Source organism: Acipenser ruthenus, chromosome 3 (genome assembly GCF_902713425.1).
Source record: "Acipenser ruthenus chromosome 3, fAciRut3.2 maternal haplotype, whole genome shotgun sequence".
Classification (NCBI taxonomy): domain Eukaryota; kingdom Metazoa; phylum Chordata; class Actinopteri; order Acipenseriformes; family Acipenseridae; genus Acipenser; species Acipenser ruthenus.
This window is the reverse complement of record NC_081191.1, coordinates 42,693,402-42,706,653: the sequence shown is the minus strand read 5'-3', so window position 1 is coordinate 42,706,653 and position 13,252 is coordinate 42,693,402. Positions and strand designations below refer to the sequence as shown.

Genomic DNA, 13,252 nt, shown 5'->3' with positions numbered 1-13,252 from the left:
GCAGGGTGAGTAATACAGCGCAGGTTCGCGTCCTGGCTGTGCGAAGTAGCCAGTCTTTGCTAGGGATTCCGAAGGGAGCTTTGCATTAGCTCTGGCGCTCCTGGGGGTTAGGGAGGCAAAACGAGCAGGGACTGTTTCTCCTCATCATGCTACAGTGAACACTGCTGGCCAGGCACCCAGTGAGCTCAAAAGCGGACACCTGCAGGGTTTGCCTTTGTCCTCCACAGGTCAGTAGCTCGCTCGAGTTCCAAGGTGTAAAAGAGGAAGCGGGTGTGGGTGGGATTGGAGGATGCCCACTGAACCTTCAGTTTTCCTGAGCAATAGGCAGAAAATCGGGGATAAAATACTTGGGCACATTTAATTTTGAGAAAAGGAAAAATAATCAATTCTCCTACCCTAACCCCCTGCTGATTCGCTCAGCTTGTCTTTTAGTGTGTGTTGAGTGGGATCTTTATGGAAATACATTTAAGGGAAGGGCGAGACTAATAGCTGCGGACCAACATGGAGCAGAAAGATAGAGAGAGAGAGAGAGATTCTCTACATAGATTGAAGACCAATTCATAAAATCAAGCACTGCCACTGTAAAGCATAGTACTACAAAGCAACTGACACAAATCATGCTCATGTGTGTGTGTGTGTCCTGCCTGATGTCATGCTAAATGTGAATACAGGATTCATGCATCATTTCAGAAACAAGCCCATCTGTCAAGCTGTGCAGCAGGGGGTCCTATTAGGCTCAGTCCAGGATCTGCTCAGCATGACTTTCAAGGCATTAGCTCTTCATCAGTCAGTGACCCACTGCAAATAAAATACATTAATACACTGTCAACCTGCAAATCTCCTTCCTCTATGATACTCAGAAGCAACAGATTTCATGGTAGACAAGCTGGCAAGGACTGACATATTCTTAGTAAATTGAGGTCTCTGTTTGCCTGCTGTTTTTTTTATTTATTTTTTATTATTGTACAGAGAGGTAGTAGTTTTGGTTTGAGAGTCTTTATGGAAAGTTGGAAAAAATCTGCATATCTGGGACCAGCTCCAATAATGAAACTGAAACAATGGCTTTTCTTTTTTAACCTTCCATAAATGAAGTCTGTATTTGTATTGCAACCAGTATAAAACAGACCACACAACAAAGAAGCTTGTTGTGGTCCTTCCAGGCTTGCTCCTTTTTAGCTGCACGGTCATCCTTTTCCCCCAAGGAGGTGAAGTGCTTCTCAAATGGCTTCCCAGGGTTTTAGCCTCTGTGACCCACACTGGCTGACCATTCTGTACATTTATTAACCCTGGATTGAAGGAGTGACTCTTAACTTGTGCCGTGAATGTGCTCTTTCTCCCTTTCTATCTGTGTCCCTCGGTCCAGACCCTCTGCACTGAATTTAACAATCAAACCTACAAGCTGTGACCTGACCCTGAGATTTACTGTGTGCTTCAGCAGGCAGGATGTCAAGACATCAAAATACATTTTCAGAATACAGTAAACTTTATTAAGGCCAAAAAGGGACCAAAACAATGTGGCTTATGGGGTGGCCTTACAGCTGAAAAAGACTGAGTCAAATGATTTTTACTAAGATGTTATTTATTTGAGCTTTCTTCTATGAAACGTTTTCTAATTTACAGTTTTAGTTTCTTATTGATTTAAAAAAAAATAATCTAAATCCAAATGTGTAAACACAAATGAAAAAACAAATCAATTAAAAATAAAAACCCTTAAAAAGTCTTCATTAGATAAGTATTCACCCCCTGTGCTATTACACTCCTAAATAAGCTCAGGTGCAACCAATTGCCTTCAGAATTCACACAATAAGTTAAATGGAGTCCATCTGTGTTCAATAAAAGTGGTTCACATGATTTCAGATTAAACACATCTGTCTTTGTAACATCCTACAGTTGGGTAGTGCATTCAAAGCAAAGATACTACCATGAAGACCAAGGAGCTTTCAAATCAACTCCGGGATAAAGTTGTGGAAAGGCACAGATCAGGGGAGGTGTATAAAAAGAATTCAAAGACATTGAATATCCCTTGGAGCACAGTCAAGTCGATCATTAAGAAGTGGAAGGTATACGGCACCACCCAGAATCTGCTTAGAGCAGGCCGTCCTACCAAACTGAGCAGCCGGGTATGAAGGGCATTGGTCAGAGAAGCCAGCAAGAGGCCATTGACAACTCTGAAAGACCTACAGCATTCCATGGCTGAGATGGAAGAAACTGTCCATGTGTCAACAATAGCTCAGGAACTCCACAAATCTGGCCTGTATGGAAGAGTGGCAAGGAGGAAACCATTTCTGAAAAAAGCCCATGTAAAATCCCGCTTGGAATTTGCAAAAAGGCATGTGGGAGACTCTGAAAAGATGTGGCAAAAGATTCTGTGGTCCGATGAAACAAAAATTGAACTATTTGGCCTAAATGAAAAACGTTGTCTGGCGCAAACCCAACACAGCACATCACCCAGGTAACACCATCCCTACTGTGAAGCATGGTGGTGGCAGCATCATGCTATGGGGATGCTTTTCATCAGCAGGGACTGGGAAGCTTGTCAGGGTAGACGGCAAAATGGATGGAGCTAAATACAGACAAATCCTTGAGGAAAACCTGTTTCATAAAGACCTAAGACTGGGACGGAGATTCATCTTTCAGCAGGACAATGACCCCAAGCTACACTGGAGTGGCTTAAAAACAAGAAAGTGAATGTCCTAGAGTGGCCCAGTCAAAGTCCGGACTTGAATCCGATTGAGAATCTGTGGCAAGACTTGAAGATTGCTGTCCACCAACGAACCCCATCCAACTTGACAGAGCTTGAACAATTTTGCCAAGAAGAATGGGTGAATATTGCACGATCCAGATGTGCAAACCTGGTAGAGACTTACCCCAAAAGACTCACAGCTGTAATTGCTGCCAAAGGTGGTTCTACCAAGTATTGACTCAGGGGGGTGAATACTTATATAACCAAGACATTTCAGTTTTTTTATTTTGCATTTTTCATTAACTGTTGTTTTACAATAAAAGTTATCTTGCCTCTTCAAAGTGTTGAGTAGGTTATGTAAATCAAAGGAAAAAAAAAACCATTTAAATGCATCAAGATTTCAGGTTGTAACACAACAAACTGAAAACGTCCAAGGGGGGTGAATACTTACTATAGGCACTGTATACTGAAGTTTATTTCATTTACCTGCTTAATATATTGTTACTATGGTTGTTACTGCAAATGAAGCATTCTAAAACAATAACCGGTGTGAAGCTCCCCCTAGTTTACACCATATTGCACATTCCCTTGCCTATTCTGTTAGAGCTATTAAAAATCCACTCTTTGTCAATCAAAAACAGCAGATTTCAGAACATCCCAGCACACCTTAATATACAAAAATGTCATCTTGTGCACGGCAGAATAAACAAACATAAAGTCAATGACACAATGGTTCTTTGTAGGTAACTCAGTGTTTAGGTCTCCCTCTCACTCACTGATTTTTTCACGTTACCCACTTAGAAGCATTGTGTATCCTCTCTATCTGAGAAAGCACACCTCTTTATCCTGGATGTTGGGGTCTGCCTTGTTCTCCATGAGCACGGCCATGCAGTTGATGTACCCCCCGTATGCAGCGCACTGCAAGGGTGTCCTGCCTGCCAGGTCCTGCATGTTGGGATTGATGCCATTCTCAATCAGTGTCTGGCACACGTCTGCGTTCCCTCCCAGCGCAGCCCAGTGCAGAGGAGAGTGTCCGTCCTGGTCTACCAGGTCCACTCTGGCCTTACCTGCAATGGTAAAGAGAGGTGCAGGCTTGCAGAGACCTCCAGATACAATACATACAATGAGAAACTGTAGTCTAGTGAGCAGAGTTGAGGGGCTGGAAGGCAGTGTGGTCTAGAGGTTAGAGTTGAAGGACTGGGAGGCAGTGTGGTCTAGAGGTTAGAGCTGGGGGACTGGGAAGCAGTGTGGTTTAGTGCTTAGAGATGAGGAACAGGGAGGCAGTGTGGTCTAGAGGTTAGAGATGAGGGGCTGGGAGGCAGTGTGATTTAGGTATTAGAGCTGAGTGACTAGGAGAGAGTGTGGTCTAGTGGTTAAAGCTGAGGGACTGGGAGGCAGTGTGGTCTAGAGGTTGGAGCTGAGGGACTGGGATGCAGTGTGGTTCAGTGGTTAGAGCTGAGGGACTAGGAGAGAGTGTGGTCTAGTGGTTAGTCTTGACACTGGGAGGCAGTGTGGTCTAGTGGTTACAGCCTTGGCACTGGGAGACAGTTTAATCATGTGGTTTGAACTGATGTATTGGGAGACAGGAAGCTAGAGGTTAAATCACTGAGTGTGTACCCTTGATGAGTGTCTGGATGACGTCCCTGTGTCCCATCTCGCAGGCGCGGAACAGCGGCGTGTGCTTCATCACATCCATGGAGTCTACCTGTGCTCCGTGCTCCAGCAGCAGACTCACTGTGCTCATGTGACCCGAGAGAGCAGCCGCATGCAGCGCTGCAGGGGGCAAAGGGAGGCATGCGGTTCATGACATATGAAGCCCACAAAATTAGTTCTGACAAAATTAAAATAGCATCCTTTGCACAGAACATTTTCTCTATATAATGTGCAGTTTTTCATTCATATCTATAGTGACAAAATGCAAAATAAACACACTACAAAAACTATAAAATAAAAGGTGTTGTGAAAACGGCATGCGCTACTCCTTAAAACATGGGAGGTCCCACTTATTCATCTCGCTCTCAGAACTAGCCTTTTGTTTGTAATATCGAGGGTTCGTTATACGAAAGGACATTCAAAATGAATGATAAACTGTTGGAGTAATTAAATGAGATGAGATTGTGAATACAAGTAGAATTACATGTACCTGTTCATCTCATGTACGCAGTATTCTGCCTTTGCTTTATCCTATTCGTTAAAGAATTAAAACGCAGTACAAAAGCAAAAATCCCGAATTGAAGCTGAACTTTTACTCAAAATCAATCTGTCATGAACCGTTTCAAAGTGCACCAAATCTCAATCCAACATGCAAGAATCCCAAACTGAGCTTTTATTCCAAATCAACCCGACATGAAAAGTTAATCAGATCCTCAAGTTTTGTTGTTGTTTTAATCAATTTTGCTTTGCCGCATGGTTGCAGAACAAACCAAAAAGTGCTTTTTGACTACCTATATTCACGACAGAGATATGCCTGCGTTACTGCTTTTTTCAAAGGATCAATATAGCTTACAGCTTTGTTGCAACATGAAATTATTTTCGTTTCAGATACACAGTTACACAGCGCACGCTTTTTATTAAACAAGAGTTGACTTCACTGCGGAGGTGGCATCCTGTGCGTACAGACCGGGAAGTTGACAGTGTGAGTTTATATGATCTTTTTTTGTTTTTGTTTTGCTTTATTTGGGGTCCAGAGGCCAGGTTCGTTATAGACGAAGGTTCGTTATAACGAGGGTGTACTGGATTTATTTAAGATAACTTATATTCCATACCCATGCCAATTAGCTTTTTTAAGGTTTTACATTTTTTAAAACAGAGGGGTATATGATATGAATTTCATAGGCATTCTATCTTTTGTAGAAGCTACCTGCAATTGGGATGCATAGCATAGCTAATTAATCAAACTGATTTTCTAGGCAACCAGAATCTTGTTTGCATCTTTACCCAAACGGATATCCAAACACACACACAATGATTAAGACCACTTCATTCTCTTCCCACCAACAGGGGATCAAAATGTGCTTAGTTGCTGCTGCTTCCCCTGCCTTACCTAACACTACGCATTACATCACCCCTTGGGCGAGAGTAAAGACAATGTAGTTTTAATTCAAGCTGGCTGGCTGCCTGGCATGTTGTGACCCTACTCTATGTGTATGTTTATGTTACACTCACCCTATATGCACAGTGAGTGTAACAATGCTCTGAGAGAGAAAGGAGGTGCACTGTTAGCAGTGACTGCACTTTGCTCTCCCTGCCTCCACCCCCCCATACCTCAAAACGCTGTCTATTAGTCTTTCTGACACGGCACCTTGTTTTCCCACTCCAAGTACATAGGTTTTCTTGTAATCTGAAATTTACTGGGACAGTCACAGTGACCAAACAATTCCTCCAGAAATGGCAGGCACAATGAGGCTTTGTCTCAGGGGCTCCCTCGGTTACCGTCACGCTCGGCCAAGTGACGGCAGCACACAAAACCCTGCCTTTGCAACCCCGCCACTTGTTATGGATACCAGGGAGCAGGAATTTCACTTCCCCAGTCGAGCAGCACAATGGAAAGCACTTTCAGCGTTCCCGGTGTTCTGGGGAGGGGCTGGTTCCACTTGTTTGTTTTGTTGCAGCAGACAAATAATTCCATAAATCTTAGCCATTTTGTACTTCCATTAGCTATGTAGGTCTAAAATGTGCTTTTTTTTTTAATCGCCAACGTATTTTCAAACTTAAAAAATGTTGCTAGGAGACAAGGGGTGTCCACGACTTGTTCATTTTAAGATCTGTGCTGGATTTTATAACACAGAGACACCAGGTGGCACTGCATGCCAAGTCAAACAACAACAAAAATATAGTAAGTATGATATTAACATACTGTACATTCCCAGCCATAGCAGGAATACAAAACTTAGAGCTACAGCATAAAACTATTACCTACATTCACCATACAGTATGTGCAAAAATGTAGATTTGACAAATGGACTGACAGATTCCTACAAATGTTCCCATATTCTAATACTCGCAATGTTTTTTGCAAAAGAATGCCAAGTAACCAAGTTTTATCACAATTGAATAAGTGGTTTTCTAGTCATAAATAACAGTGAAAAACAGTAGCTGCGTATCTAAAGAAAGACCTGATATCCCGAGATTCTGATAACCTGACTGACTAGTCCTAAAGAATGTCCTAACCAAGTTTCATCACTTTTTCAAAACATGTGAAATTGTAACAGGGGCCTCACATATATCCCTATAGCTTAAAAAAAGGGGAAGAGATTGAACCAGAGTATTCAGGTTTCTTGCACATCCCTATAGTGAATACTCTCAACGAAGATAGTCAACCAATTTTAACTTCCTGATTTTATTTGAAGCCCAGTTTGTGAGTTATTTAGTGTAACGTGTTGAATGTGTTGATACTTTTGCATCTGTAAAGTTTACCATAGTAAGAGCATTGAAAAGAGTAATAAAGCATATTGAAAGCAATGTAAAAGACTAGAGGGCCCCAGGAGGCTTGACACTGTGACAGACTGTAGCTGTGGCTTGGGTGCAAACACAAGACCATCATCAGGTCCCGGGGCACATTGAGATGCAGTGTCTCACTTCAAGGGGCCTCAGCCTGCAACACAGCCACAAAGCGCACGTGCACTTTTGATAAGCAGCCCTGTTAATAACCGCATAGAACCAGCTGAAAAAACAAAATGACCTTCAAACCTTTCTTGACCGTAGTACAGCTTATAGTGTAGTCTGTAATTCGGCAGCTTTCCAATGCAATGCCCCTTCAACATAGTAACACAAATTGAGGGTCACAATGTCACTTTAACCTGGTGCTGTTGCCAATCCCTTTACAGTCAATAAACCTCCATCACCTACAGTGCCCAGTTAAACTGGCACATGTAATAATGAAAGGGTTCATAGGCTTGGCACCACACAGTGTAGAGCATCTGTTTCTCAAGCCATCAATACTCATAATGCCCTTTGGCACCGCAGTGCACCGTTTAACCAGGCACAATAAATAGTAACACCAGTCAAACCCGTGGTGTGGCTTTAGCCAAAATATTTGTCTACTTGACTTTCTCTCTTATAAGCTGTTTATTAATACTTAAGTATTAGATGGCAGGAGAAAAATGTAGTTTAACACAGTTAGGAATTTGACTTATTAGTATTATATCACCAAAACAAGTAACACTCCTCTGAAATGTCAGTGCATTATTGCATAACCGTACCAATCCTAAAAAGTTCTCCACAGTAAAATCAGGTTTAGTTTACTAGTTATAAACATTTAGAAAATCCATAAACTATTATCTAACATTAAGGAGCAGACAAGTCTATCATTTTATCCCAGTTGTATTTTTGTATTATATTGCATTTGTGTACTGACTGAATGCCATTCCAGTTCATTATGAAAAAACCACCAAGGTTTTTTTCATGCAAAGACTGGCTGCTGATGTATTGTTCTTTACATACACTGGCCTACAAGCGCTTGTTAAGAGACTAGAGTCCACAATGCACCTGACCAAACTCGGCTTTAAGAGGGGCAGAGGTGCGCGGCACATTCGTCCAGTTGGTGTCAGATGTTTGTCGCCATTCGCAAGCCATTTCTGATAAAGAAAATGACTGCCTGTATGTCATGGATGATTCGAGATTGGGTAGTAACATTTCTGTTCATTTTTTCTCGGCAAGTCAGTCACATTCCTATTTGTGTACTCGGGCAGTCACGTCTTTTGTTGGGATTTTAATACACACATCACTGCACTTGAATTTAAGACACAGACCATTTTTGAGAAGAAAAAAATATTTTAAAAAGTGCGTCAATTCAAAGGAATACAGTATTCAGTCATTAATATTTTGATGCCACTGGTGCAAAGAGGTAGTCAGAGGAATTTGAATGCACTGTTCAAGTTTATATGAAACTTTCTCAATTGGATTGAGGATCAGGGATTGTGTTACACTCGTAGACCATCCGCACACATTCTGGCACGGTTATCACCTTGAAGGTAGTCATCGTGCAGCATTGTTGGATGGACTTGATCTGTAACAATGCTTAAGTAAACGACTGCATTCATTCGGCCTTCCAGAGAAATCAATAAACCCAGGGAATACCAGTATACCCAGATGCAGTTAATGTACCTGCATTTGGATGCATATCCAATATTTTTTTGTCTGGAATGACAGCTGTCGCCACTCTGCTGTGGAGTTCTTCTGTGCATTCCGGTTATGCCCTCACCACAAACAACCGGCGCAGCAATTCAGGAAGAGCGTGATTATACTTTCTGCGGGAATTATGCAAGCCTTCTTGCGGCTGTTTTGGTGGTAAATTGTTTTTTTTTTTTTTTTAAACCCTCAAAGCTAACATTTAAAGTCCTAAAAATCAATGAACTGGCAATTGTAAATTCAAAATTCCTCTGGCTGTGTTAAAATAATAACAGCACTAATAGCCCCGTATTGGCATCTGCCAGCACTCTCGTATCTCTTTGTTCAAAATACCAGCATGCAAACGAAACACGTTCTTTTCTTTAATGCTGGGTGAGATTAAAGGAGAACAATAATAATAGATTTCTTCCTCATCGTACTCCCATACTTTCTGCAGAAGGCACTGAGGGTGTTTAATTCACTTTTATAAAGAAATACAAGTGTGTGTACGCTGTACATACTAAACATGCTATATACAATATACAGTAGGGTGCTTTATTGTTAACCGATGACAAAGCCTGGAATAGTTGCTGCCAAGGGTTACAGACCAATGAAGATGATAGGCCATTCAATATAAACACTGGATTATGAAAACTGGTATCATGTGAGTCTCTTAAAAGCATGCAATGTGTCTCCTATCTAGTTAGTCACTTACTTCACAATCAGTGAGTTCCACCTTTGCAGCTCAGACACAATGTAAAGCTGCCACCTGAAAATTTTATTCAGGCTCCACTGAGTTTATTCAGCAGAGAACAGCCTCAATCTAAAGCATGCTCTTCCCCTCTTCAAACCAGACGCCCCTCTGAGCACCGAACAGCAGCACACACTGTGCCTGTGTAATGGTGCCGTCATCGAGGCCCAAGTGACACATTTCACGTATTACGGCCCTGCCTGCCTGCCTACATACCAAGCAGCTTGTGCAGAGAATTTGCTTTGCATATTTGTGCACTCCCTACAGTGAAGGTTGCTTTATATTCGCACAGAGGATTTCAGAAATGCTCTGCGGCGGTGGCAAATCATGGACAATATCATTATCATGAACACTTCTGATGACGAGGGAAATGCTTCTCATTGTACACGTCAGCGCCAGGGCTAGCTCAGCAGATTCTATGTCTCATCTGAGACAATGGCAACTTGCAGACCTATTTCAGAATCCCTAAGTCAATCTGTTGATTTTTTTTATAAAAGACATAGTAAAATGATTGCCTTCTTACTTATGTGATACTCGTGATGTGATTCTGTTATTTACCAAACATTCTATACCTACTGGAGCTTATTTGGTTTAATTTGACATTGAAAGCCTATACACCAATATACCACACAGAGATGGGTTGGATGCTGATTTACTTTTGGAATTAACTGAATTTATATTATCATCTAATTATTTTTTATTTAAAGACAAATACTTTTTACAAATACAAGGTACAACTATGGACTTGGCTTTTGCGCCAAATTATGCAAATCTTTTTATGGGCTACTGGGAAAGACAAAATATTAATGACGTTGCTTCTAATCCACTCTTATAGCATGTTTTAGAAAAGATACAGTGATGATATATTATTAGTATGGACAGGATCTGAAAAAGATTTATTTTTGTTCAAAGATTATATAAACAACACTAGACCACCTTTAAAATTTACTATGGAATATAACCAGTCTGAGATTCATTTTGTGGATGTATTGATCATGGTAAATAGAGATCATTTGTTTAATATTTCCATTTTTCGTAAACCTAGATAGGAACACAATTTTACGAGCTGACAGTGACCAACCTAAACATTTGAGAACATACCTTATGGCCAACTCTTAAGATTAAAGCAGAATTGCAGTAATACTTCTGACTTTCAAATTAAAGTGAAAGAGATTCTGGTTCTATTATAGCGCCTACAATAGAAATCTATTAGATATAGCACTAAAAAGAATGGACAGTATAGAATGTAGTGAACCTTTGAAATAAAAAAAGGAATGATTTAACTACAGACAGAATTACTGAGTATAATTATATTTCCAATGATATTTAAATGATTATTTCAAAACATTGGAAAATATTAGAATGTGATCCACAATTGCGTCCCTTTGCTATAATGCCCCCTAGATTTTGCTATAGAAGGGGTAGGAAAAACGATTTAGTGTCCTCACTGTATAAATCTCCAACTACAGATAGCAATTGGTTTAATAGAACATTCCAGTTGTAAATATACCATACAAAGTGTTATCAATTGTAACACAACCCATGTGATATATTTCTTACTTTGCCTTGCAAAAGTATTCAGACCCCTGACCAATTCTCTCATATTACTGAATTACAAATGGTACATTGAAATTTCGTTCTTTGATATTTTATTTTAAAACACTAAAACTCAAAATCAATTATTGTAAGGTGACATTGGTTTTATGTTGGGAAATATTTAAAAAATAAATAAAAAACTGAAATATCTTGCTTGCATAAGTATTCAACCCCCACACATTAATATTTGGTAGAGCCACCTTTTGCTACAATAACAGCTTTAAGTCTTTTAGAGTAAGTATGTACCAGCTTTGCACACAGTGTCAGAGTGATTTTGGCCCATTCTTCTTGGCAGATTTGCTCCAGGTTGTTCAGGTTGGTTGGACGACGCTTGTGGACCGCAATTTTCAAATAGTGCCACAGATTCTCAATGGGATTGAGATCAGGACTTTGACTGGGCCACTGTAGGACATTCACCTTTTTGTTCTTGAGCCACTCCAATGTTGCTTTAGCCTTATGCTTGGGATCATTGTCCTGCTGAAAGGTGAATTTCCTCCCAAGCTTCAGTTTTTTAGCGGACTGAAGCAGGTTCTCTTGTAGTATTTCCCTGTATTTTGCTCCATCCATTCTTCCTTCAATTTTAGCAAGATTGCCCAGTCCCTGCTGATGAGAAGCATCCCCACAGCATGATGCTGCCACCACCATACTTCACTGTAGGGATGGTGTATCTTGAGGCATGGGCAGTGTTAGGTTTGCGCCACACATAGCGCTTTGAGTTTTGGCCAAAAAGCTCCATCTTGGTCTCATCTGACCACAAAACCTTTTCCCACATTGCAGCTGGGTCACTCTCATGCTTTCTGGCAAACTCCAGACGTACTTTCAGATGGTACTTTTTGAGTAACGGCTTCTTTCTTTCCACCCTCCCATACAGGCCAGTGTTACGCAGAGCTCTTGATATGGTTGACTGGTGCACCATTACTCCACTCCCAGCCACTGAACTCTGTAGCTCCTTCAAAGTGATTGTTGGCCTCTCTGTGGCTTCTCTCACAAGTCTCCTTCTTGTTTGAGCACTGAGTTTTGAGGGACAGCCTTTTCTTGGCAGTGCCTGGGTGGTGTGATGCAGCTTCCACTTCCTGATTATTGATCTAACTGTGCTCACTAGGATATCCAAACACTTGGATATTAGTTTGTACCCTTTCCCTAATCTATGCATTTGTATTACTTTATCTCTAACTTCTGTAGAATGCTCTTTGGTCTTCATTTTCCTTCAGATTAACAGCCTGACCAATGATCCTTCAACAGTGGGGTTTTTATCCAGAAAATGTGACAGCAACTTTAATGGTTCACAGGTGGAGGCCAATGGTAAGGTAATTGTGTCCTCGTTAGGGCAATTTCTTTCATCGGTGTAAACTGGGAGCTTCCACAGCACAGGGGTTGAATACTTATGCAAGCAAGATGTTTCCGTTTTTTATTTTTCTTAAAAATATTTCCCAACATAAAACCAATGTCACCTTACAATAATTGATTTTGAGTTTCAGTGTTTTAAAATAAAATATCAAACAGAACGAAATTTCAATGTACCATTTGTAATTCAGTAATATGAGAGAATTGGTCAGGGGCCTGAATACTGTATATTCTGTATATACTGTATAGGCACTGTATATAATTTGTAGGACATTATGTGATTATGCAATAACATGTTTGCATAAAAAGAATATACATAAAATGCATTTTTAAATAAATATGTAGTTTAGTACTGACTTAACAGAATCACAACTAACTATGTGTAATGATGGATACTTTATTGTTTTGACTAACATATTTAATTTTGTAATTGAATATGGCTGTTTTCATGTTCTTTAACTATTGGTGCAATTGTTTTACCTAATGATTTTATAGTGCAATTCGTTATTTCATCTGTGTATATATTGACCAGGATTTGTACAGCACTTTATAACACAGTTGAACCTGATGAAGACACATTCTGTGTCGAAATGCGTTGTTAAACTGATGATTTTGTAACAATAAAACTACTCCTGTTTTGGAATATGGAGTGTTTCACCTTTCTTTTAATTCACTGCTCACATTTAAAGATCTAAAAGTATAAAGAAAAATCCTTTGGGTGTGCAGCCAAACCTGTTCTTTGCAGTTGCTATAGTAAGCTTTTTGATAAT

General features: G+C 40.4%; 1 protein-coding gene across 3 annotated transcripts in view; it reads right to left on the bottom strand.

Annotated features, from left to right (window-relative positions):
* The window catches only part of invs (inversin), a 117,799-nt gene that overhangs the window by 17,871 nt on the left and 86,676 nt on the right, over nt 1-13,252 (bottom strand). For all 3 annotated transcript variants that reach the window (XM_033993188.3, XM_059012950.1, XM_033993189.3), the window contains exons 11-12: nt 4,301-4,456; nt 3,521-3,750 (exon numbers count right to left, since the gene is read on the bottom strand). In XM_033993188.3, the coding sequence (XP_033849079.3) occupies nt 3,521-3,750; nt 4,301-4,456 (386 nt within the window). The remainder of the gene's footprint in view (nt 1-3,520; nt 3,751-4,300; nt 4,457-13,252) is intronic.